Below are 27,443 nucleotides of genomic sequence, written 5' to 3'. Positions count from 1 at the left end.
GACAGTGGGGAGTTTCGCCAGGGGGACGTAGTGCAAAAGCTCAACTTTCACCTCATCTGACCACAAAACCTTTACCCACATCCTAACTGGGTTTCTCTCATGCTTGGTAGCAAACGCCAAGTGTGCTTTTATATGCATAGTTTTGAGCAATGGCTTCTTTCTTGCCACCCTCCCATACAGGCCAGATTTATGGAGAGCCCGTGATATGGTTGACTCATGCACATTTACTCCAGTTTCAGCCACCGACTTCTGGAGCTCCATCGATGTGATTGCAGGATCATCTGTGGCTTTCCTCACCAGCCCACGTCTTGCTCGGACACTTAGCTTTGAGGGACGGCCTGTGCTACCAAGCGTCGGGGTGGTGTGATACAGCTTCCGCTCTCTGACAATGGATCCAACAGTGTTCTGTGGGACAGCCAAACACTTGGATATTGTTTTGTGTCCCTTTCCCGCCTTCTGCATTTTAATCACTTTGTCTCTTACTTCAGTATTATACTCCTTTGTCTTCATTTTCTGATGGAATTCACGCCCTGCTAATGAACTTTACACAGAGTGCTTTTTATACCCATAAACGGGACCGTTACTTTAATATCTTACAGGTGCACACTAATTATGTCCAATTATGTTTACCTGAGTTTGGTTTAGGAATAATTTGTCATTTGTATAAACTTCGAGCTTTCAGAGCACAAGGGGTTGAATACTTAAGCAAGCACTATAGTTTAGTTTTTAATTTATTAAAAACTTGGCACGTTGGCACAGCGGTTAGCGTGGTCGCCTCACAGCAAGAAGGTCCTGGGTTCGAGCCCCGGGGTAGCCCAGCCTTGAGGGTCATCTCTGTGTGGAGTTTGCATGTTCTCCCCATGTCTGCGTGGGTTTCCTCCGGGGCTCCGGTTTCCTCCCGCCCAATGACTGCTGGGATAGGCTCCAGCATCCCCACAACCCCGAGAGCAGGATAAGTAGTTTGGATAATGGCTGGATAGATGGATAAAAAGTCAGTGAAACATAACTTATTTTGGCTTTGGGAACATGCTGTTAGAGCTTATGGGTTCACAAAAATCATATTGTTCAGGAACAGATTTGTGGGTATCTTTTATAATCCAGAATTTAGTGATGACCTTAAATGGGGTTGAATACTTTCGCAAGGCACTGTATTCATGGCTCCTGCAAATATTTCATTCAACATCAATATTACATTCAATTCCAGACTGCACTGGTGTCTGATATTTGGGAACTGATGTGTTTACGCTGATAGGCAAGATGACTGCCTGGGGGTCATCACCTCCATGCAGCCTTTTACTGTAATTATGTGCTGGCTTCAAAAGAAGAAAATTCACTGAATGCTAATGTTATCACCACAGTGGAAGATGCCAGGCAATACAGTTTTTTGTTTCTAGTTAGTTTTGCATAACTTGGGGGGCGTCCGGGTAGCGTAGCGGTCTATTCTGTTGCCTACCATCATGGGGATCACCGGTTGGAATCCCTGTGTTCCCAGCGGCTTGGTCGGGCATCCCTACAGACACAATTGGCCGTTTCTGCGGGTGGGAAGCTGGATGTGGGTTTGTGTCCTGGTCGCTGCACTAGCGCCTCCTCTGGTCGGTCGGGGCGCCTGTCCAGGGGGGAGGGGCTAACTGGGGGGAATAGCATGATCCTCCCACATGCTATGTCCTCCTGGCGAAACTCCACACTGTCAGGTGAAAAGAAGCGGCTGGCGACTCCACATGTATCAGAGGGTGGGGTAGTTGGCTGGATACAAGGAGGAAAACCGAAAAAAAACTTTTGCATAATTTGGCATGCAAAGGGTTCTAATGTCAGGGTAGATATACTGAGAGGTTTTCGTCATGGGCGCTAGTTGTTAATTGATTAATGGTAAGAACTAATTAAGATGGGGAAAATGTTCAAGACTTTCTGAATATACCAGTTACAATGCAAATAGCGTGCCGTCTGCCAACAAGAACAATGCTTGACTGCCTGAACCAAACTGTCCAAGAGTCTGCAAATAAGGGAGACTTTACCAGGAACATTCGGAGGAGTGGCTATAAATTTGCTGTCAGTATAATGGTAGATCACATGCTGTAATATGTTAGCACTCTATAAAATGGATTTTGGGTAGGATGTTCTAAAATTACTGGTGATCTCTAGAGGATCGTCACTCAGACTTATTGTTTGGGTGAAGCATCAGCCCTATGGTGGTTTCTGAAGGGGTCCCCTGGTTGCCTTTTCTGCTGTGTGAGGAATGTCGCTTCTTTAAATTTTAGTTTTGCAGTCCCCCCCCCAGAACCCCCCCCCCAAAAAAACGTTTCAAATTTAATAATCTCAGTGCATCTCCAAATTTAGTAATGGGTAATATATGAGCCCCTGTTGACATAACTGTACCTACACCTACTTACTCCCACATTTCTTCACCAGATCCTTTCGGGGGAGACCCATTCAAAGAGACGGATCCTTTCAAGGCATCGTCTGAAGATTTCTTCAAGAAGACTACAAAGGTGGACCCCTTCTCTACGTCAGACCCCTTCAGCAAAAGTGCCACACTTCCCTCCAAGGTGCGTGATGAAAGCGAGGGAGTACAATTTGAAATAAACGTGTGGTAAAATGTTATCATCGATGGTTTTTCTTTTCTTTTCTTTTTTGTTTTGTTTTTGTATTCTGAACTTTCCATCACCTATTTTGTATTTGATGCCCTCTTAATGCCAACGACCCCCCCCCTGTTTTTTTTCTCCCTGTTTATTTCTGCTGTGGGGGATGAGAGCGAGGGGGTGCATATGTACGGTTGTTCGTGTTGTGTTGAAATAACTGCAAAACCTAATAAATAGATTTAAAAAAAATAGCATGTATGTGTGCTCACATTTTCTGTTGGGATGTAATTTCAGGTGTGTAAGAAGTTAAGGCATTAAAGAGTTGTGTATACAGTGAATACTTTTAGTCTTAAATTCAGTCTTAAAGTCTTAAGTGTACAACATTATACTGAAAAGTCCAATTGGTTTTCCTTTTCTTTGTTTCTGTTACTGAGTTGCGCTGATATTTCAGTCCATCTGACATTTAAAAGGTCTTAAAAAGTAGATCAGTCATTTGACATCCATACTCCTTATAATGTATTTCTCTTTGCTTTCCTCAGCAGACTAGCCACTTTACAAGCAATGATCCATTTTCATCAACCAGCCCAAAACCCAAAGGATCAGGTAGGACACTCTCTTTTCCTCCTTGCACTCTCATGCTTCTCTCTCTCTCTCTCTCTCGCTTGCTCGCTCTCGCTCTCATTCACCATCTCTTGCAGCCTTGCTCACTTCCTTTCTGGTTTAACTGTTAGAAAACAGACCAAGTTGTGGGCAGACACTGTATCCACACAGGGATAGTTCAGATTGCACATCGCTCAAATAAATCATCCCTCACCTACTGTTGGGGGGACTTTAACATTTATACTATACTATACTATCCCTATACTCACATAACTAATATAATTTATTATATATTTAGTCAGTGGCGTTTATCTAATATTTTAGTATCGGAGATCTGCGTATGATGTAGTGAAGAATTTCTAACACTTTTTATATGAGGATTAAAGCGTAAGACTTCCAATCACCCACTCTTCGAGTTGGTTATATCTGTAAATTGGGGATGATGTTGTTTCTTTAATTTTTTTGGAAGAGCTCTTTGACACATTTGGTCCTGCTATTCTATCAATAATCAATGGTTTTCTGGCAACTGGCTTGTTCTCCACATGTTTTTCAACCAAGGAATGAAAAACCACAGTTCATATTTTTCAGTGTGCATTGGTTCAATCCCTAAGAATCCAAGCCAAGACCCAATGATTTTCAACCATCTACAGGGCTGTCTGCAAGTTTCTGTTTTTATTCAAGCTTTTAGAGAAAGATATCCAGCTCATTAAGTGGCTTTCATGATTATAAACAACATTTTTGAGCAATTCCAATCTGGCTCGAGAGCATAGCTCAGAAACTGTCCATATTAAAGCAACCAGCAATTTTCAAGAAACAGATATGAAAGACTGCTAAATCCTTTTAGAGCTCAGTGCAGGGACTCTGAAAGACCATACAATTTCAACTGACCGTCTCAAATTCTGGGTTGGCATCAAGGGCAAAGCCCATTGTTGGTTCAGCACATAGCTCTCATGGAAAACTTAAATCAAAGTAAGAAAGTGATTTTCAGAGGTTTCAGAAGTTCAATCGTAGGCGCCATCATGTTTCCATTTGTCCGTATTGTCTGTTAACACAATACTCTTTCCATTGCTGTGCTCAAAGACACTTGTTATTCTGACCCGCTGTAAGCCAGTGTACAGTCTCAGATCCTCTGGTGAGGTTGCTGGCTGTCTCAGAGTCTAGTTTTTAGAGTCAAGATGGTCAGCCTTTTGCTGTCAGGGCTCCAAGACTATGAATACCTAACTAATTATGAATAAATTTTGCCTTGCAGATCATATTACATTTTTTACAGAATATTTGTTAGGCATTTTTATTTTTGTGTGTTGGCTAATGTTTTACTATTAGTTCCTATTACTTTCTAAAACAGTTTTTAAAAGTGTTTCACAAATACCAGGGTCAGATTTATGAAAGCAGTACAAAGGTTTGGCAGCAATAGGTTCGGGGGATTTGGAAATCCAGGAGTTGCTATCCTAATGTTCATTAAGCAGTTTTTTCGAAAATTTTTAGCAGTACATGTAGAGACATCATCAATTTAGAATATGTTAACATGATGAGGGAATTGTGTTTGCAGTGATAGGGTGCACCTGGTTCTGTGAACTAGCTTCAGGTTTCCTGGCCATGATACTACCATGCAGACAATTATTCACACCAAGTGACTTCGACAAGATGACTGCCCTGACCATTATAGATTTGTCACTGTCACAATAGGTTTAAGACTTTATTACGCTTTTTGGGAGGGGGGGATTCCCCCCCCCCTTTTCTCCCCAATTGTATCCGGCCGATTGCCCCACTCTTCTGAGCCATCCTGATCTCACCCCCTCTGCCGATTCGGGGAGGGCTGCAGACTACCACATGTCTCCTCCAATACATGTGGAGTCGCCAGCTGTTCTTTGCACCTGACAGTGTGGAGTTTCACCAGGGGGATGTAGTGCGTGGGAGGATCATGCTATTCCCCCCTGAACAGGCGCCCCAACCTACCAGAGAAGGCGCTAGTGCAGCGACCAGGACACATACCCACATCCGGCTTCCCACCCGCAGACACGGCCAGTTGTGTCTGTAGGGACACCTGACCAAGCCGGAGGTAACACAGGGATTTGAACCGCCAATCCCTGTGTTGGTAGGCAACGGGATAGACCGCCACGCCACCCGGACGCTGTTATTATGCTTTTCTATTGCTTTTGTGAGTTCTTACTGTAGCTAAATTAGGCCTTAAGTATAAGTATATTCAAAACGCTAGCCCTGTACTCTGTGAAGTACCTGCTATTTGAAGCTCATGGCATTGAGTGTTGTTGAGACACTGTCACATGCATATTAATTCGATTATAATTTGCAACATGTTCGTCTCTCCCTCTTCATTGGCGTCCACTTCTTAAACAGTTAAACTTCTTTTGCGCTGCTACCGGCTTTGCTTGTGTAGAGATTGATTTGAATGAGGAACTATGCAAAGATCTACAGTACGTAACAACTAAATAAAGAGTTTTTGATGCACTTTTCGGCTGTGAAGGCTTGTTTACAATTTTATTACTCATACATATTTGGACGACTCAAAAAAAGTTCACAAAACGGAGGTTAAAACCTCAGGAATATCACTTAAGATAATCTGCAGTTTTATTTTATATGATGAGTTGAAAACGTTTTTGAACAATACCTACAGGGAAAGCTCCTCAACTTGAAATTCACATCATTACTGGTTTTACCTTTAAACCACAATACCACACATTGGCATAAAATAAGCTATTTCTTCTAAAGCATTAGTGTTGCTGTGGTTTCTTTACGCCTTTTAGCAGTTGTGCGGAGGCATTTTGTTTCGACTCAAAAATGCTGTCAAATCAAAAATTAGTTTCTAGTCAACTCGTCTTTCAGTCCTCGCTTCACACCAGTGTCAAAAATGTTCCGTTGCGATATTCTCAAAACCTGAGCGGCTGAATACATTGGGGGTGAATTTGAGCTAGATTATGCCTTTTCTTTTATCGTGCACTGTTTTTAGCAGCACTTTCTCCTGCTGTGGTGGACACACTCCGCTACACAAATACTGAAAAAACCCGCCTGTCTTGTGTCAGTTGCAGAACTGAAACTCCCTCTCAATCAGCTGTTTGTTCTCTACCACAAGAAAAGGTCTTTCATTTTCTCCAGGATATTAATCTAGTCCATACAAACACATACGCGTAACTGTGTCAGTCGGGGCTGGAATGCCACCGCGTTAAAGGAACTCGAGCCTATCAACACACCGTGACCACTGTTTCCACAGGCTCAGGTTAGCATGTTGGTTTGCCTATTAAACTCATGGCGGCTGGAGAGAAAAGATGTCATGCCCACACGCACAATGTCAACAGTTTCTCTTGAGGTTGACATATGAGCTGCTTTTCTCCTCAAGTGTCAGTGGGTCTGGTTCTGTAATGGACGCTAGACCCTAGTCACAAAGTGACTTGATAATTTACTATGCGACTAGAAATCTGTACAACAACTTGGAGCTCCTGAAATTCTCAGCTAAATATCACTTTGGTTGCATATATATTTTTTACCTCTTGCAGTAGCATTGCATAGCCTAGGCCTACAGGCTTGTAGTATCATCGTCTTTTCCTTTTGCTACCGAGCTACTCTTCATGCAGGGGATGAGATGTCGAGTTCACGAGTTCAATGTTTTCAACTGGTTTGTTTTGTTACATTCAGTTGAACTAATTTCAGCTTTGCAAATGTGACAAATGACAGTTCTTTGAAGTTTTTCAGATTGATTGAGCTTTATATAAAAATGTATAAAGCCATGGCAAATTCAATTTTATGAAGAAAGTCATCCTTTGTGTCGGAGGCCGGGCTTCACTCAGTTCTCGGTTTTCATAAGGCAGCGAAACAACAACTGGTAATAACATGAGGTTTACACCCATGCTGAAAAAGGGGAAATGTGAAATAACATTGATATCCAGACCTTTTTTTTTTTTTTTTTGGCATCATGCGACACCATTGGTTGAAGGTATTGGAGTGGGATAGTAGGAAAGTTTTTCAATGAAAATTTCGTAAAAGCAGCACATACTTTTACTAAACAGTTAAAACAGCTTTGGTAACAAAACAAAACTATGGAAATGATAACACCAAGTGTTTTGTAAACTATGGTGTCACAATGTTAACGGGCGCCATGGTGGCCCAGTGGTTGCCTCACAGCAAGAAGGGCCTGGGATCGAATCCCAGGCCATCCCAGATCCTTTTTGTGTGGCGTTTGCATGTTCTCCCCCTGTCTGCCTGGGTTTCCTCCGGGTGCTCCGGTTTCCTCCCACCGTCAAAAAGACATGCATGTTAGGTTTACTACCTCCTATCTGTGCCCCTGAGCAAGGCAGTGGAAAGAAGAACTGGAGTTGGTCTCCGGGCGCTGCGGCTGCCCACTGCTGCTATACAATAGGATGGGTTAAATGTAGAAGACACTTTTCATTTTAACTTGAACAACTGTACAATGGCAAAAATAAAGTGGCTTTCTTTCTTTCTTTTCTTCTTAACTCTGTGAAGGCAAATCATGCTGAAAGTCACATGACCTATCCCGTGTAAATGCAAATTAGAGATGGAATGGTTGAAAAACTTTTGGATGTTGAGGTCATAGATCTATTATTGTAGCTCAGATTCAAATGTAACTTTAATTGTTGATGCAGACAGATGTACATTTCTAGTATGAGTTACCTAGAAAGTTATACAAGTTGTTATACGAGCAGTGGCTTGAAATTGTCATAACATGTTAGTTCCTACTTCTGAAAAGATTTGCAAGACACTGGACTGAAAGACAAGAAAATAATCTGTTAAGTAGCTGGGATTTTGGTCAGACTAGTCAGACATTTTTGTGTTTTAGTTTGGGTAATCTTTTCTAGCTAAACCTCTATGAATATCTGATTTGTGAACATTTTGCTTTTGTATTTCAGACCTGTTTGGTACGTTGGACCCATTTGGCAGTAGCTCTTTCAGCAGCAGCAGTAACAGCACCGGAGGGTTTGCAGACTTCAGCCACATGTCCAAGTCCAGAGACCCTTTTGAAGGCAGGACCAGCTGGCTCCCAGATTACCAGAAGGTACTAGAACAGGACCCCTCCCAAAAAAAAAAAAAAAACTGTGTTTGGGCAGTTCAACTTGTGAGCACATTCTGCAAAAGTTAGAAACCAGAAAATCAATCGATCACCTTTTCGACACCACCAACACACAAAACCTGAAGTTGTTCCATTGAAAGTCGATTAAACTTTGACTTGTTGTATTGTTGGATTTTTGTTTGAGATATTACACCCAAATGACCAGCATTTCATAACTTTCTAAGGTACAAAATTGAAAAGAGACTCCTATCAGTGGAAAATTGTCTTGGTTTTTATTTTTATTTTTATTTTTTTTTATTGTCAACTTTCGCTTCAGAAGAGCAAGTCCAAGATTGAATGATAATAATAATACATTTTATTTGTGGGCGCCTTTCAGAGCACTCAAGGAACCCCTTACAGAACACAGTTAAAAAACAATCAGCACTGTCTATTCCGTGGCCTACCAATACGGGGATCGGCGGTTAGAATCCCCGTGTTACCTCTGGCTTGGTCAGGCGTCCCTACAGACACAATTGGCTGTGTCTGAGGGTGGGAAGCCCGATGTGGGTATGTGTCCTGGTCGCTGCACTAGTGCTTCCTCTGGTCGGTTGGGGTGCCTGTTCAGGGCGGAGGGGGAACGGGGGAATAGTGTGATCCTCCCACGCGCTACGTCCCCCTGGCGAAACTCCTCACTGTCAGGTGAAAAGAAACGACTGGCGACTCCACATGTATCGGAGGAGGCATGTGGTAGTCTGCAGCTCTCCCCGGATCGGTAGAGGGGGTGGAGCAGCGACTGGGACAGCTCGGAAGAGTGAGGTAATTGGCCAGATACAATTGGGGAGAAAAAAAAAAGGGGGGGGGGGACAAGCAGCCCTGCATCAGACAGCATAAATCAAAACAAAGCAGGGTAGACAATAAAAAGTTAATACAACAGATAAGTATAAAATCATCATCTGCACAAAACTCAATGAAGAGTGGATTAGACTGAATATGCCAGTTTGTAAAGGTGCGTTTTGAGAGGGGATTTGAAGGTTGAAAGAGAGTCAGTGTTGTGAATATCTAGGCGGGAGGCAGAATGACTGAAGGCTCTCGACCCCATGGTAGCCAAGCGGGATGATGGTGTGGTGAGTTGGAGAGCAGAAGAGGATCTGAGAGTGCGGGAGGGCGTGTGGATATGAAGGAGTTTAGAAAGATATGAAGGGAGCTAGGTTATTAAGGGCCTTAAAGGTGAGGAGCAGGATCTTGAAGTCAATACAATATTTAGCAGGGAGCCAATGGAGTTGCTGAAGAACAGGAGTGATATGATCTATGGAAGGAGTTCTGGTAATGATACGAGCAGCTGAATTCTGGACCAGCTGAAGTTTATGAAGACACTTGATTTGTCTCTTCCTCACCATTAATACTGTCATGGCTCTCTCAGGTCTTGCTTAGCGAGGAACTAGGTCTTGACTCAGCTGTCAAAAACGATCACAGAAAGTTGAATCAGTTCATCTGGACACAACGTTTATTGAGAGAAACATTTCATAACTCATCTAAGTGACCTCTTCAGTCTCAACTGACTGCAGATATCCCCACCCTTATAAACAATACAGTTGCACAATGACCGAACCAATGATGTTTCATGTGCAAATTACCGTGGCCATTAACTAGAGATACAATAGCAATGTGGAGGATTGGGGAATAGTTGCAAACACAGCATTGTAAGATGGAGACGGACGTACTCTTAGAATGTGGTATATTCTTATTTATGACATTACACAACAGAAATGAATGTCACCTCTGTCATTCTGTCTAAAGTATTTAAATGAGTTTGGGTAGCCTATTGTATAATTTGATTTCTGTTTTTACATTCATTTAGACTGTGGGATTTTTTTCTGTTTTAGATCAAGGCAGAACAGGGAGAAAATGAAATCGTTGGTAGGATTTGGTCTTAGCCAGCAAGGGAGTGCAAGTGGCTCTGAAGTCAGCAACCACTTCGGTAGAACATTTCTACAACAGCACTGCAGTCCCATAAAAGTCAGCCTCAGATACAAGCTGATTGAGTGTCACTATCTATACTGTCAGGCCTTGTTTGTGATCCATGAATGCAGTTTGCTGTCACAGGGCCTAGGAAGGTTTTCCAATCGCCATGCCACCTTGAAGCCCCCTTTTCCACATTGTTAGTACTGACAATTGCATATATCATACAAAAGGTAGTAAAGTCATGTATGCCTCTTGGGTTTTTCACTTTTGGCTATATCAGTGGTTGATTTACATGCAACTCACTTGAACTAATGGAAACCGGTACCGGAGGACAGCTGTGGAGTATCCACCTGTCAAATCGATTATACTCTACAAGAATTACAGCATTGCACTGATAGAACTTCCCCCCATTTTCCTCTGTCTCTCTCCCTCTGTCTCCCTAAATCTCTCCATATCTCTCCCATGCTTGCACTTTCACCACTACTGTCCATCATCTCCCTCGTACCCTTTCTCCTCTGACTCTGTCGTTGTGTCTGTCGATCTTGTCATCCCTTGTTTCCTCCTCCCCCGTCTCTATTTATCTGTCTATCGATGTCCTGTCTCCTTTCCTTTATCTTTTGCCAGTCGGGGTTTGTTGATGACCCATTCAGCAGGAAGAGCGATACGCCAGCTCTGCCACCAAAGAAGAGTGTTCCTCCTAGACCCAAGCCGCCCAGTGGTGAGTCTTAGAGAAACATTACTAGAGGTGAAAAAAGACTAAGAGAAGGTGAGCGAGACAGTGTTTTAGGACTGATAGTGTTAACTGAGTGATCTAATTGGTCTTCAGCAGAGCTTAACAAGACTAAAAGTGTTCCAAGGTGCACCTCAAGACTAACAGTTATGAAAAGCTGATGAGGGAGTGAGCCATCTTTTATCCATGTGTTCATTTCTGACATTCTCATTCAATAATACTACATTGATGAAGAATAAGGACAGCACTTTTACCCATGGTACCAAAGAGACGATTCTTTATCAAGAATATAACACCACTCTATAAGCCTCTTTTTTGAAAAGAAGTGAAGGGAAAAAAATAACATCAAGGAAATGCTTGTGGATAGAAGAGGTAGGAGTTTGAGGGAGGGTGGAAATTATAGAGCGAGAGACACAGTAGGAAAGTGAGAAACTGAGATTGGTGAGTGGATCACCAGGGGAAAACAAAAGACTCGATGATCATCCCATAAACTCTAACCCAGGGAACAATGAAAGTCCTGGAGATATTGCTGCGTTGTCCCCAGTCTAGTCAGTCAAGGTGGACAGGTGTATTTGTGGTATTAGTTTAAGGAAAAGCAGCATGTATTTTAAATGGAGCTGTCTGTCAGATTGGTCACATCATGCTGTTTCTTACTTCTGGAGAGACACTCGAATCAGCTTAAAGCCAAAAAAGAGGGGACTGTTGAGGAGATTTTGTCTTTTGGTTAGTCTAAACACAGACTTTCAAGTTTTCAGGCTGAGTAATCTTTGCTAGTTAAACCTCTAATTATTTTTTCTTCAATAATCAATCCACAGATGCTTTCTAAGCATGGATTATTGTTGGTAGTTTAAGCGAAAAACTTCAGTCATGATTTTACTTTACGCTTGCTCTATGCACCAAAATCTACACCCTCAAGGTTTTTTTTTTCCATCATCTTTCCAGCAAGTATCCATCAGATTGATCTCAGTTCTGCATTGTAGTTTGTTGATTTTCTAATCTTCCTCTTTCGCTGGTCATAGTGTGATTCATGGCTTGAAATTTTGACCAATCAGTGGTCAAAAGCTGATAATTTGTTGTGGTCTTTGATTAGTTTTCGCTATTCTACAAACTCATCATGTGGAAAAGAAATTCAGTTGCCTGAATCAGAACTCACTAGCCACCGTCTCAGATGGCATCAACTGTCCACCCTGATTCAAGTTGTCTAATATTGCTCTCCCTCTGTGTAGGGTCTGCTGTAAGCAGAAGCAGAGCAGGACTGAGTAAGTATGGTGACCACCATGCAATCCCTAGAGTAGAAACTATGCACAAACGTTTTAGCCATCATACAACCATCTGCACGTTTTGATGAGTCAAGAGATTTTGGAACAGCTATTTCATGGCTGTATCACAGCTGTTATTTTTACAGTTAGATGTTTATTTTACCTCCCGTTTTGTAGTACAGTGAACCGTGTGTGGTACATGTTTCTAGAGTATTTGCTCTGCGCTTTGAGATGGTTTGCTGCTGAAGCAGTAGATGTGAGTAATATGAAGAAGCTGTTGCTTTAGTAAGTAGTCCCAGACTTTGTGTGTGTGGCCCCACCTGTAAAACCATTTTTGGGTAGAACTAGTAATTCTTTCAATACAGGACAGACACACACACACGCACACACACACACACACACACACACACACACACTTGCACGTGCACACAAAAGTGCACACAAAGGCTGTACTCTGCCTCATTACAAAGCTCAATCAAATGGATGTGTTCACAATGGATATGTTCACACACACGTACAGGGTCACATTTAATGATAGCATCATACATTTGCACATATAGTGAATGTGACATGGTGGCTTGTTCAACTTAGTGAGCACAAAGACAAAAACCCAGCACAGAGAAAAAAATTGAGAGTATCTGAAAATATCTTTAGCCAAGAGTATCTAACAATATCTGTACGAGAACTCAGCTTAGAATGTTGAAATGTGACAAATTTGTCAAGTTAAATACGGAATATGGATAAGATGGATATCTTCCTGTAAAGAGTCAAAGATAACAGTTGGCACTCATAAATTGGTCAAAATTAGCATGCAACTGGTCGTTCCACTATTCATGTCTATATTCACATAAACACACTATTAGACTCACGTGCACACACACATCAACACACACTTTAGGGGTGCTCAAGCACACCTAAATTTCATGTCAGCACCCCCAAAAAATAATAATGATACTATTATTATTATTTTCTGAAATCTTTTTAGCCCTCTAACGTTAGATTTTGCAAACTTGTGTGAGGGTTTAAAAGCTTGTGAATTGAAAATCAGCACCATTCGGTACTTCCTACCCATCCCACCCTTAGTTTCAAACCGAGCTCTCTGGAGATGTAGCCACTGTCAGTGCGTCCATATAGGCAAACAAGGTAATTGCCTAGGGCGACACTTTGGTAAGGATGGCAAAATGTGGGCCAACTATTCTTGAGCAAATTTGCAGAGTAACCAATGGCAGTAACTGCAGGCTCGCTAGACTACGCGTTCTGTAAGCACTGAATTGCTGAAGAATGTGTCAATCACACTGCACTTGCAGCCGCCTCTTGCTCCCAGCTCTCACGAGTCAATGGTAGCTTGCCCTACTGATGCCAATTTCGACTGTATTCGAGAGAAAAAATATGCAATGTGAGGAATCAGATAAGGAAATACTGCAGCATGTCTAAACAGCCAAACTTATCAGGCTGCGAATATAAAAAAAAAAAAGAGGAGACTATTGAAGGAGCAAGCATTCCAAAAAAGGGGTTCATTGTTAAGATATATTGATCTCAGGAGTGTTAGCAAGGATGATGCACCAGATCTCTGCTGTGATGAAGGCCTGCCGTGTACACTTCTGAAAGGTAAGTTTTGTTCTGTAGTCATTGTTTTAAGTTGCTGATGATATGTGCATGAGCAATTTCCATATGTGATTGTTTAATGCACATGAGAAAGTGGTGTATAGGAGAGATTTGCACTGATATCATTTAGTTTGAGGAGCTGAAATTGGATTATTTGGAAAATAGCTGTATGTGCTGTCATGACTCTGCTGTAAAGAATTTGGACCCAGGTTATTGGAGGTTGTATATGGATATGGATATTATATTGAAATCTGTGATTGTTCATTCCGAATCATTATTATACAGTACAATAGACCGTTCAACTTATTAGGTTGCTTATAAAGGTAACATTGTGTACGTAATTGAATGGAGGATTGCCAAAGGGGTTGAATACTTTTGCAAACAGTATATTTAGGGGTGGCACACATATAAAACAGTATATTTAGGGGTGGCGCAGTGGTTAGCGCGGTCACCTCACAGCAAGAAAGTCCTGGGTTCGAGCCCCGGGGCAGTCCAACCTTGGTGGGTCATCCCGGGTCGTCCTCTGTGTGGAGTTTGTATGTTCTCCCCGTGTCTGCGTGGTTTCCTGCGGGGGCTCCGGTTTCCTCCCACAGTCCAAGGACATGCAAGTCAGGTGAATTGGCTGTACTAAATTGTCCCTAGGAATGTGTGTGTGTGTGTGTGTGCCCGCCCACCTGCCCTGTGATGACCTGGCGGCCTGTCCAGGGTGTCTCCCCACCTGCCGCCCAATGACTGCTGGAATAGGCTCCAGTGACCCTGAGAGCAGGATGAACGGTTAAGATAATGGATGGATATTCAGACAGAAAAGAGAGAAGAGACAACTGAAGAAGAAAGACTTAAGAATGGCCACACTTAATGTTGAAACAATGACAAGCAGAGGTAGAGAAATATCAGACATGATGAACAGGAGAAGAATACAAGTGATGTGTGTTCAGGAGACAAAGTGGAAAGGAAGCAAGCCAAGAGAGATTGGAGGAGATTATAAAATATACTGCCATGGGACAGACAGTAAATGGAATGGTATGGGAATAATCCTTGACAGAGAGCTACAACAGAAAGTCATAGAAGTAAAGAGGGAATCGGATAGGCTGATTTGGATGAGGTTGGATTTGTATGGACATCTGGCAAACATAATACATTTGTATGCACCACAGGTGGGTCGTGATGAGGAAGAAAAGGTGAATTTCTGGAGACAACTGGACAATGTAATGGCAGGCATACCAGGAGATGAAAGAATTTTTATTGGAGCAGACTTGAATGGACACGTGGGAGAAGGAAATGGTGGCGATGAGGATTTCATGGGAAAATTTGGGTTTGGGATGAGAAATGCAGGTGGGGAGTTGATAGTTGATTTTGCTACAAGGAATGATATGGCTATTGTTAATACATATTTCAAAAAGAGGGACGATGAGACAGCAACCTACAAGATAGACTACATTTTATGCAGAAAGCAGTACTTGAGGGAAGCTGTAAATTCCAAAGTAATACCAAGCGAGTGTGTAACAAAACAACGTAGACCCCTGATATGCCAAATAAAAATAAGAAGCATACTTCGAGTACAAAGACCAGCAGCATGGAAGATTCAATGGTGGAAGCTGAAAGAGTAACCTTGTAGAGAAGGCTCTAGGATGAAGGTAAGAGAGCTGTTGGGAGATAGACCGCCACTAGACTGGGATAGAACAGCAGAAGGACAAAGGGAAGCAGGCAGGCGAGTGCTAGGAGAATCTCAAGGGGGTAAAAAGAAGGGACAGGAAAGTTGGTGGTGGGAGAAAGAAGTGCAGCACTGCATAGAGAAGAAAAAGTTGGCCAAAATGAAACTGGACAAAAATGGGAATGAGCAAAATAAGATTGAATACAAGAAAGCTAAGACAGAATCTAAGAGAGCGGTAGTGATAGCAAGGGCAATAGCATGCGAGGACCTGTACAAAAGACTTGATACAAAGGAAGGAGAGAAGGATATATATAGACTAGCCAAACAGAGAGACAAAACAAGCAAGGATGCTGAACAAGTAAAATTGATCAAGGACGCAAATGGAAGAGTACTGTCAAAAGATGGGGATATTTTACAGAGATGGAGGGATTATTTCAGTCTCGAAATGAAGGAAGAGAATAACAGAGAAAGAAGGACAGATTAACCACCAAGGAACGAAGAGGACGTGGGAGAGATTACAAGGGATGAAGTGATAAAAGCGTTGCAATGAATGAAAAATAGAAAAGCTGTGGGATCGGACAATATACCAGCAGAGGTCTGGGAATACTTAGGCGATACAGGCATAGTGTTCCTTACTAGACTCTTCAACAACATAATACAGACTGGAAAAATGCCAGATGAATGGAGAAAGAGCATATTGGTACCAATTTACAAGAAAAAAAAGATGATGCTCAAAGTTGCAACAACTACAGAGGGGTAAAATTGATGGGACATGCAATGAAGTTATGGGACAGAGTGATTGAAGTGAGACTTGGGAAGGAAGTGACTACAGGGAAAGAACAATTTGGATTCATGCCTGGAAGAAGTACCATAGATGTGATATTTGTACTCAGGACCTTAGCTGAAAAATAGATTGAAGGACAGAAAGAATTGCGCTGCATATTTATTGATTTGGAGAAGGCATATGACAGACTACCGAGAGAGGAGTTGTGGTATTTCCTGAGAGCGAAGGGAGTGGCAGAAAATTACATCAGCATAATTCAGGACATGTACAGGGACTGTAAGACCATAGTTCGATTAGCAGTGGGAACAACAAGCGAGTTTGAGGTAAAGGTAGGACTGCATCACAGATCGGCGTTGAGCCCTTTCCTGTTGGTGATACTGATGGACAGCCTCACAGAACTTCTTAAGAAAGAGTCACCATGGACAAGGAAAGGTTGGAGAGAGATCTTGAAGATTGGAGAGAAGCACTAGAGATTAGAGGACTAAAGATCAGCAGAACAAAGACTGATTACCTGTGTATAAATAAGCAAGTAGAAAGTCCAGGATTGACCTTAGGAGGAGAAGATCTCCCAGAAGTTAACGAATTCAAGTACTTAGGATTGACAATACAGATAGAAGGCAGCGGTAAGAAGGAAGTCAAGAAAAGTACACAATCTGGGTGGAATTCATGGAGAAAGGTAGCTGGAGTACTTTGTGACAAAAGAATGCCATTAAGGGTAAAGGGCAAGGTATACAAACCAATGGTGAGGCCTGCCATGCTCTGTGGTATGGAAGCAGTGACAGCAACTTACAGGCTAGAATCTACATTCCAGGTAGCACAGATGAACATGCTGCGTTGGTCCTTGGGAGTGACTAGAAAAGATCGGAAGAGAAATGAAGAAGTGAGAGCTATGTTCAAGATCAGAGGAATGGATGAGAAGTTGAGAGAGACAAGATTGAGATGGTTTGGACATGTACAGAGAGGAGGCATAGAGTATGTTGGAAAGAAGGTATTGGACCTGGAAATACCTGGCAAAAGAAAAGAGGAAGACCAAGGAAAAGGTGGAGAGACCAGATAGAGGAGGACATGAGGAGGGTTGGACTGCGGGAGAGCGATGCGTCAGACAGAAAGTCAAGTCAAGTCAATTTTAGTTGTATAGCCCAATATCACAAATTAATTTGCCTCAAGGGGCCTTACAGCAACACAACATCCTGTCCTTAGACCCTCACATTGGATAAGGAACACCTCCCTAAAGAAAAACCCTTTCAAAGGGAGAAAAAAACAGGAAGAAGTCTCAGGGAGAGCAACAGAGGAGGGATTTCTCTCCCAAGATGGACAACGTGCAACGGATGTTGTGTTTACACAATTTACAGAATAAAACACTGAAAGAGGATAACAGAATTATAATGGAATTATATGTGAAGACTGATATGAAGAATATGAAAGCTACGGAGGGAAACAAGGAACAACCGAAAGAAGAAGATATTCAACTTTTCATTTTCTTAAGAAATATGTGGTGGTGTGAAACTCACGTTACTTAATGGATGTTCATTAAAGGTATCGTTGTACATTAAAATATCATATTTTGAAAAATTTTAATGTATTAATTGTTATTAAATGAAATGAGTGATTTGGCAGGGGGGTTGAACACTTTCGCATGCATGACACATTTTCATTAGGGGCTGAGCGCCCCTAAAGGTCTGATCCTAGAATTGCCCCTGTCAACACACACACAGTCGGTCTGATAAGTGCAGAAATAGCTCGCTTCCCCTCACAACAAAGGTAATTGAGACATGCACAAAGACCCACTCTCCTCCCCTTCAAAGCAAAACTGGGTGAGGCAAACACACTGTTCTGTATACACCCTGGCTTCCTTCTTCTTTACAACAGTGTTCATAGATAGATGCATGCGCACAAACACATGCACACACCAACCCTCCTCTCCTCCAGTGCAAAACTCAGATAGCCCGCTTTGCGCGCTATAAATACCACTCTTGTTTGATTTCCAAATAGACAACTTTATCTCCTCTGTGCCCACAATGAGGAGTGTCATTATGGGCACAGAGGAGATGTTGTCATACACTGTTTTTGCTGACAAACAACCTTTAGGCTCCACACTCGGAGAGAAAGATCATTCAGGGCTCTGTCATGTCGAAGGTTGGGTTCTCCCCTGAACTCCTGTTGGTGGCCTGGATGTTTGCTTATTTGTTTACTTTTTTCAGTTTTTAGGTGGGGTCATGTGCAGTTCTGTCCGAAGATCACTTACAGTTTATTGGTTTTTCCTCTGAGCCACAAATGCAAATGACCTTGGGATGTAACACTTTCAATACCCATCAGTTAAGAAGTTAGCTGAGAATCAGCTGTTGTGTCTTTAACAGACAAATTGTAGCTGGTATTTACAATTCCAGCCCTTTTCAAAAATGCATCATTGCAATAATTTAGCGGTAAAAGAATGCAGTGGTGCATGTATGCATGTGTAATGGTGCAGCTGTCAGCCATTAACCTTTTCAGCGTCCTTCTGTACAAGGCCTCACCATTTTGCTTTATATAATACTATAAACCCTGTGGGAGCATATGCTTTTTGTATGTACGTGCGTGTTTGTTATTATACGCGCGCACGTGTGTGTGTGCGTGTGTGTGTGTGTGTGTGTGTGTGTGTGTGTAAGAGTGTATAATCTGTGGTTTGCCTGTTTGTTGTTCTCAGCCACACCCTGACATGCTTCCTCTGTGCATGTAGATATTTGTTTGTGTGTGCAAGCAAGCAAGCCTGAATTGTAGACTCTCCATTGTCACCAGCAGATGATCGCACTCTTTTTCCATCTAGTGCTGAGCAATATGGAAACTATTACGATAATCATGGGACATTTTGCACACTGTCAATATCGTTGCATACATATGCATAATTACTGGTTCATCCCATTGAAATGTTTAGTAATGTAAAGTATAATACCAAACCAAAACTAGTTTGCAAATAATACTCCCTCAAATGTTTCAGACCTGATTTTGTAAAAATCCAAGGTAATAGGTTATTGTTCTCGTTAATTTAGACAACAAATTTGTGCACCATGATGTGACAATATTCGAATTCCATCCTGCTACAATGCTATTGAAAAATTATAAACAATAATATCGAATTATTGCCCAACCCTAGCTCCATCAGTATTTCTGCACATTTTGACATTCGTTTTTGCATTGCTCTCTCTCAGGTGTGCATTCTCGCTCCCTGTCTTTCACTCTGGTCTCCTAATGTGATTTCTGGCTGCATTTATTTTGGTAGTTTTTAACTAATGGAAGGTGAGGCACCTGCAGTCATCATTACAGTGACTTCAGGCACACTCTGGTTTAAAATAATGATTCATTATCCTGAGCGGATAACCGGGGTTATGTTTGCTTTTTACAGCTTGAGTCTTAAATGCCACATGTAAAAACACACGAAGCATACCTCTGAGCTAGACATGGATCGCTACTGATGTGATGGATTACTCTGAAACAGGGCGGATCACATGATTGCAGTTGCTTGTGTGCGTGCATACACACTCGAATGCACAATTTACTGAAAGAGGAAAACTGTTTGCCAGGCATGCAGTTTTGCTTAGCTTTGCAAGTGTGAAATGAACTGTCACCCTTAGTCTGAAAGGCCATCTGGTTAAGAGGGCCCAGACCACACTGATATATTTATGAGAACAGATCCACTGGTACTGTGGTTAACACAGGCACGGTGACATGCCACACGCTCAACGTTCCCACGAGGCTCTGCCAACTTCAGCTCGAGCTCACTCTGATCTGCTCAGGGAGAAATTATCTTAAACTTCATTTTTCTGTTTGTCAGCTGATTTATTCAAGACTCTCCTTGGGTCAGTTAATTCCCAATTAATTGAATTCATTTAATTTACAGCTTTGGTTCATAATGTTATTTACATTTCATTTAGATTTTTTGTTTGTTTGGTTTTTTTTTTTACTGTGGACATAAAAGACATGTGGTTTTCACATCGGTCTGAAGCTGGTAAGTCGGTGAACCATGCGGACAATATTGCAAAGTGGGTAGAAAACCTGACTCACTTGCTTACAGGGAAACTATTCGACATGGCTCCTAACAATTCACAGTGGGCTCGCAACTTTTGGTTTAAGGATTTTGAATTTCTTATTTTGATTCTCGCTATGTCGTTGGGTTTTTTAATGCTCTGTGAAATTTGTGTTTTATATATATATATATATATATATATATATATATATATATACACACACACATGGCATAAGGTTGGCTGTGCAATAACAACCGATATTAGTAAGTTTGGTGTGCCATGAGTAGACCTGAAACTTGTGTGGGTTTCTTTGAATTTGTTTTATCATCTTTGATGTGAAGGGGGAGGTGACGGGGAGGTGGTGCCCAGGGTGGTATGGGAAAGAGCAAAACATTGCACTTGTAAGAATGTTTTGATATTTTGCAACAAGAAGATGAAATCAAACCATATCTCTGATTGTCCCGATATAACCCAGGTCACAAAGTGTAGAATTTCCAACACATGCAAAATGTGATCAATCCTGAACCCTCTCAGCCAGCAGAGAACACAGTGCAGTTAGTTCATTCTCACACCTCTCTGCAGATAAGTTGACGCAGACGCCCATGTTTTGTTGGCAGGTGTTTTTACACTCTTTTTTTTTCTCACTCAATACAGCCAACGTTTCCTCGTTCAATACCATGTAGTTTCTTAAGGGCCTTTATCACTTCCACAGATCTGTTAAAATGATGCCTTGATATATCAAATATTAGTCTTGTTTTTTAGTCACTGGACACTTGTTGCATTGTACAGAAAAAGTTGACCAAAAAGAAAGAGAAGAATCGCTACTTTGCATTATCCATTCAAATAATGCAATCTACAGTGAAAAATGCTTTTAGATATTAAGAAACTTTAGTCGGTGTGGTTAAATGACACATACAGAAACTTTCCTTAAGTCTGTCAGAGGCCTGGTGACAGATGGAAGCGTAAATTTGTGTCCCCTCAAAGACCCTTTCTCCTCCTCCTCTTCAACACTGGACCCCGGCTTGGCTCTGCTGTATTTCTCCCCGCTTGTCTTTTTGATGATGTTTGCTGCTGTCTCCGTGTCTTCAGGCAAGAGCACGCCAGTGAGCATGTCCGGTACGGGGGACCCATCCAAGCCCTGCGACCCCTTTCAGCCATTCGGGGGGGATGTCGTCGACCCCTTTCAGAGTAAAAAGGGCCTGGGAGACCCGTTTAGTGGCAAAGACCCTTTTGCCCCATCTTCGTCATCAAGTAAATCCCCTAAAGACCACACCTCGTGTTATACAGGCTTCAGCTCTGTAGGTTGAGATGGGTGATACTGTCTGTGTGTCCTCACCGTGCCACGTGCTTTGATTATTGTCAGGCAATGTAAAGACATCACCACAATCAAGTCCCAGGAAAAGGAACGAGGGAAAGGTTTAGTAAGTTGAGCCTAGCGGTGGTCCCATGTCCAAAATCTCCAAAAGGGAGCTTGTCACCAAATTATAACCTAACTGATTGCAAAAACTAGACCCAGATTAAAAAAGAAAGAAGAATTATCTTTAATGCTATAACATAGCCAGTGGTCAGCCAGTTTAGTGTATATTTGTTGACTGAATGTATTTGGCTGCAAGTTTGCATGAAAATGCATAACAGAAACCCATTGGGAACCAGGGTGGTAAAGTAATACTGACTGCTAGACAAATAGGCGCTAGATTTGAATTAATCTTTATTGTTCCAGGAAAATTGGGCAATTACAACCAATTCGTATCTGGTGTTGTTATCCAAGTAGAAGCCCCTGTCAAATTTAAGCAGACATTTAAGTTAATGTTGGGGTGGGTTGAAGCCAAAAAAGATATCGTGCAATCTCAGAGATAGCATTCTGACTTCCACTTAAACATCCAGCCAGGCTCTTCAGACTGTCTTCGAAACATTATTCCTTTCAGGCTGCGCAGACTTGTATGTACTGATGCTGACGTTGTTGGGGGGGGGGGGGGTAAGGCTAGGCGTCCCCTCCGTGCCTCCCACTATGTGCACATGGACCAGTCACAGTAGAGCGCCACTGGCTCGGCTGCATGGAGAACATTCGAGCAGTATGCAGAAGTGCAGCATCATGAAACTCCCTTTTTCTAGTTAAGGAAAAGGGTGTGTGCCGTCTCTGTGGCTTTTGTTATGTGTGTTAGATGAAACCGAAAAAAACATTATCAGCGTGCGATTGGCTTTTTAAAGCATCGGGAGGCGCACATTTTTACACCAACTTAAAGGCACAGAGCACGCAAAAAATTGTCAAACGGAACATCAAGCTTGCTTGATACGGTGAGCTGCAGTTCATCTGTTGTTTCAGGTGATGTGTCATACAAAGGTTACTGAGGGCGAAGTGCCTACCGGTGTCGGAAAAAACCTCGGTGGGCTTACCAGTCGGTTTTGAAGTACAGATGTAAGAAACCGGCCGTAGCACAGGCGGTTGACTTAAACATATTCTTCTGCCACTTTACAGCGCACACTGCAGAAGTACATGTTGTGTAGCTGCTGGCATGTTAAATCCTCCACCACGTCAACTTCATATCAACAACAGTGTGTAATACTTTCTGCGTATACTGTCTTCAGTCTACGCACTCCGTTAGAGGCGCTCGGATGACCCCTGTGAGACCTGTTGTTCTGGGATATGGTTAGACGCTATGGTTTTGACAGGTGTCACACAAAACCACCAGGCACTGTTTGAACTCGGTCAGGATCCCCCCACTAAAGCTGCAGTCTGTGCTTATTCAGTGACCTTACGCGGTCGTATTCAAAACGAAAAACGCGCTGCGCGTCGAACTTTGTCGTTTTCAGTTTTCCAATAAACAATGCCCAGTTAGTGTAGCCAGCTAAACGTTAGATAGAAGAGCAACAGCCGTCTAGCAGGCTGGCTGACACCTCAAATCAAAGTTCATACAGGCCCATCCCAGAGCCCTTTACTTTCTCCGTGTGGTTATTCTGACACGAGGCAGCAGTATCACTCCTCAACTCGCAGCTGAGTCTGTCTCCCTCTGCGTAGCGTGTGTGTGTGTGTGTGTTTGTGTGTGTGTGTGTGTGTGTGTGCCCGCACGTAAGTGCACATGCTTGGTTTTTGCATGTGTGCACGTGGGTTCACGATTAACCAAATAGTTTGTAGTTTGCAAAATGCGCTTCGCCTTGCTACCTTTTTCGTTGTCTGTGTGTGGACATGTGGATGTGTGTTTTGTTTGTGTGTGTGTGTGTCAGCTTTTGCATTGACTCATGGTTTTCCTGTTTTTGCATGTCCTCTCAAAGCAGGGGTTCTCAAAACTTGTTCTTAAAGGTCCGCATCGGATTTGTATTCAAGGTCAGAGGTCTGGAACGATTGACGATAACACAATAGCGTTTGATCAGCTCACTTTTCACGTTTAAGCAACACGCATTCGAGTGCGAGACGGTCAAGTTAGTCGAAATACGTGGGAGGAGTGGCATTGTTTACCCGCAGTCAGTTGCTTGAACCTAAGCAAAGGTGCGATTGCCAGCCGGAGACACTGATCCAAATGTTCGGCTCCAAGACCTGCCCTACTCTGCCCCTGATTGGCTCTAACCCTAAGGAAGACTCACGTACCGGTCGGCTACTCGTTACTGTCATTCGTGGCCATGCTGGGTTCCCTCCTCTGGGGCCTCATGCATCAGGCGTTACTACGGGCAGATTTGTTCTTACACACCCATGGAATTTTTTAGCCCTCAAGTTGTCTGACAGTCCGTAGCAAAGCATGATGGTTGTTTGTAATTCCTTCCTCCTAACATCTATTGTCTACCTCTTGCAACGAGCAACCGACCAGGCCTGCGAAGACATCAGTGTTCGCCAATCGGCGTCTAGATTCTGGGGTTACCCAGGTTCTACACTGGTCTCTGAGACGAACTTCAGGGCTAAAAAACCCCATGGGTGTGGAAGAACAAATTTGCCCATAGTAACGATTGATACATGAAGCCCCTAGGTCTGCTCTCTGTTTCAATTAGGGCGGGGCTCAGCCCCTCCACACACACACACACACACACACACACACACAGATAGTGTTACTCGAGTCGACGACAACTACACTCGTAACATTACTATAAGTGCAATAAAAGCATCGCACCACCTCCAAAGCAAATTCTCGGGTGTAACGTCGGCGCGTGGGTTCGGCAGCAAATACATACAAAAAAGAAACCGTTACACTTCATAACATATTGTATTCATAACACGGGGTATGGGCTGAGTCCGGACTGACTTGCCGTTTGGTCTGGATGCGGACCGAGATCTGAACTTTGAGAAGTCCTGTCTTAAAATATCCCTGTAGCTTGCATCAAACTTGACAAGACGGCTAAGAATTTTGCTTTTGTGTCCCTTTTACTAGACATACTGGCACACTGAATGAAGTAAATGTCAAATTGAAAATGGGCGGCACGATGGACCAGTGGTTAGCGCTGTCGCATCGCAGCAAGAAGGTCCTGGGTTCGAACCCTGGGGTTGTCCAACCTTGGGGGTCATCCCGGGTCGTCCCCTGTGTGGCGTTTGCATGTTCTCCCCGTGTCTGCGGTGGGTTTTCTCCGGGTGCTCCGGTTTCCCCCACCATCAAAAGTAACATGCATGTTAGGGTTTATACTCCGGTCTGTGCCCCTGACCAAGGCAATGGGGAAAGAACTGGAGTTGGTCCCCGGGCGCTGCATGAGGGCGATGGCCAAACTGCTCCTGGCTACACAGATCGCAGCTAGGATGGGTTAATTTGCAGTAACTGAATTTCCCCAAGGGGATTAATAAAGAAACTTAATTAATTAATTAAGAACTCCTATAATTGTATTGAATAGTGGGAGTTCTCTCATCGATAAATTCAATTGACAACCTTTCGATCCCTAATTAGGCCGTCACCTCAGTAATGCTTCTTGCTAACAAGGAAAGGCGGCATTTAGACGATGTCGCAGTTAAAACACACTTTAACGAAAAAGAAAGAAACTGTTTGAGGCGAGGTGGCCTAAATTTGTGTTACCATATTTTGACATTCTATTACGAGTTGAAAGGTACCCCATTTTATGAAGTACTACAGTGGTAGAGTAGTACCTATTAATAAGCATTCATGCTCTTTACATTCTTTAAGTGCCGATTGTCCTCCCGACGTCGTCTTGCTTGAAAGTGTGGACTGTTATTAGAGAAGCATTATTGGCTTGTGCTATTGGCCAAACAGATCGGAGTCCATAAACAACGAGTTCAGTCCAGAGGATTTGAACATTATTCTATTATGAATTACACATCATACCTATTCAATTTGTTCCTAAAAACAAAGGAACATCTGTTTTTCCAAGCTGGGATTCTGTAGACTTCTTCCGGAAAGTCTGATCTCAGAGTCCTGCACACTCCTATTCATAATTCATAATTCATTTGAATGTCCTATGCTGTAGGAGTAATTAGTTGTGGAAACATCCGGTATTCTCATTTACAAACAGACGGGGTTTTAGTAAAGCTCCTTTTTTTGACTCGGCTCTGTTAGTGATTATGTGTGACCCTGGAGAAATTTCCCAGCATGCTTTAGCTGTGAATAGATATCACGTAGACCAAAACTTCCCTGTCTTAGAGCCACTTGATCCCAATACGACTTTCCATCTTTCTATGTCTCCGTCTCGCTCTTTCTGCTTGTATTTTTCTCCTTGTTTCCTTGTTTTTTGTTTGTTTGTTTGTTTTCTAAATCGCGACTGCTCGATGCCGGTTGTTTATACTTAAAGGGATACTGTGACATTTTGTATTTCGGTCAGACAGTAGTTTTTGCTGTGAAAATCACAACTAGGTGCTGTTAGAATTCCTCCCATGCTCCATTTGAAATCCCTGCTTCTTGCTACCTAGCTCATCAACCAGCAGTTTTCTACAGATTTCCACGGAAATGAAACCAAATGTCAGGAATCCCTTTAAAGTAGCTGCATGCAGTGGCACGACGTCTCTTAAACTATTCTAGAACCTCGCCGTTATAACTGGTTTGTAATTCCTCTCTTGTTTTTTTTTGATCCACCGTTCTGACAGGACCTGACAAAGTCAAGGTAAGAGAGTTTGAACACACTCCAACAAAATACACCAAGTATTCTTAAGTATTTCCTCATTGCACCCGGCCCGCTCCTCATGGATTCCCACACGGAAACCTTGCTATCGCTCTGAAATAATGTACGACAGGTTCGTCTGCCTGATAGCCTCACTGGCATTTGGAGCCCTTATTCGATTACAAAAAACAAAAAAAAATCCTATTAACCCTTGAAAATCCTGCAACTGGCCGGTGAATTTTGGGAATTACCGGCCGCTGTGCCCTGAGGACAAAGATGGTTTCCAAACCGCGGTTGGTGACACACAATCCCTTAGTTTACAAACTTCTCATTCTGTTATTCTCCCGAGACTCAAGAAATGGGATGACCTGTTTTTTAGCAAGATTTACAACACAGGGATTTAAGACATAACAATTTCCTAATAAATTGTGTGTGTGTCTGTTAGTGGACTTGCATGTTGGCTTGTGTATTTCAGTGTGCTTGCGTACATTCATGTGTTATTTACAAACAACAGACTGTTTTACTTTCCCCTTCTATATCCTTTTCTCTCTCACCCCCTCTGTCACTCTTACTCCCTCCACTCGTCAACTTCTCCCTCTCTCTTCTTCCTCCTTGTGCCTCTTGTCTACGTCACCCGCCGACCCCCCACCCACCATACCGTCCCTGTGTAGTTTGGGAATGAGGCCCAGCAGTTGGAGTGGGCCAAGCGGGAGAGCGAGCGGGCCGAACGGGAGCGGCTGAAGAGGCTCAGGCAACAAGAGCAGGAGGACCTGGAGCTGGCCATAGCCCTCAGCAAGGCCGAGATGTCGAACGCGTCACCTGGAGCCCACACACGGCGCAGCTCGTAGACAGACTAACACTCGAAACACATGTTCTCACGCCATCATACAAACGCGTGCAGTACACACACAGCACATTAAGACAGGTCTAGTCTGTTACACTGAGATCACACACACAGACACACTCACATACACAGAGCATCGATGGAATAACGTTCAATCGTTAAAAATCTTACACCTACACACACACACACATGTACAACCTTCACCTCCATAACTCAGTCCCCACAAGGAGGGATTTAACGAACAAAGCAAAAAGAGAGGGAAAAAAAAGAAAACTTGATTGAGCTGTTGGGCGGGTTTGACGTTGATCCTGTGTAGAAAACCGAAGTTTATCCCCATTGTAGGCCATGAATTGGTTCTCGGAACAGGGGAGGTGGGCGTTTCGATAACCAACA

At 42.8% G+C, this 27,443-nt stretch overlaps 1 protein-coding gene across 1 annotated transcript in view; it reads left to right on the top strand.

The window, feature by feature from the left end:
• eps15l1a (epidermal growth factor receptor pathway substrate 15-like 1a) overlaps positions 1-27,054 on the top strand; it is a 63,603-nt gene extending 36,549 nt beyond the window's left edge. Inside the window, exons 22-27 of the mRNA XM_056276915.1 lie at positions 2,407-2,543; positions 3,119-3,179; positions 8,054-8,147; positions 10,782-10,873; positions 21,275-21,483; positions 26,878-27,054. Coding sequence (XP_056132890.1) covers positions 2,407-2,543; positions 3,119-3,179; positions 8,054-8,147; positions 10,782-10,873; positions 21,275-21,483; positions 26,878-27,054 — 770 coding nt within the window. The remainder of the gene's footprint in view (positions 1-2,406; positions 2,544-3,118; positions 3,180-8,053; positions 8,148-10,781; positions 10,874-21,274; positions 21,484-26,877) is intronic.
• The last annotated feature ends 389 nt before the right edge of the window (positions 27,055-27,443 follow it).

This window comes from Lampris incognitus, chromosome 3, assembly GCF_029633865.1.
Source record: "Lampris incognitus isolate fLamInc1 chromosome 3, fLamInc1.hap2, whole genome shotgun sequence".
In the NCBI taxonomy this organism is placed as follows: Eukaryota; Metazoa; Chordata; class Actinopteri; order Lampriformes; family Lampridae; genus Lampris; species Lampris incognitus.
Note: the sequence above shows the minus strand (reverse complement) of the source record. Positions and strands in the feature narration are given on the sequence as shown.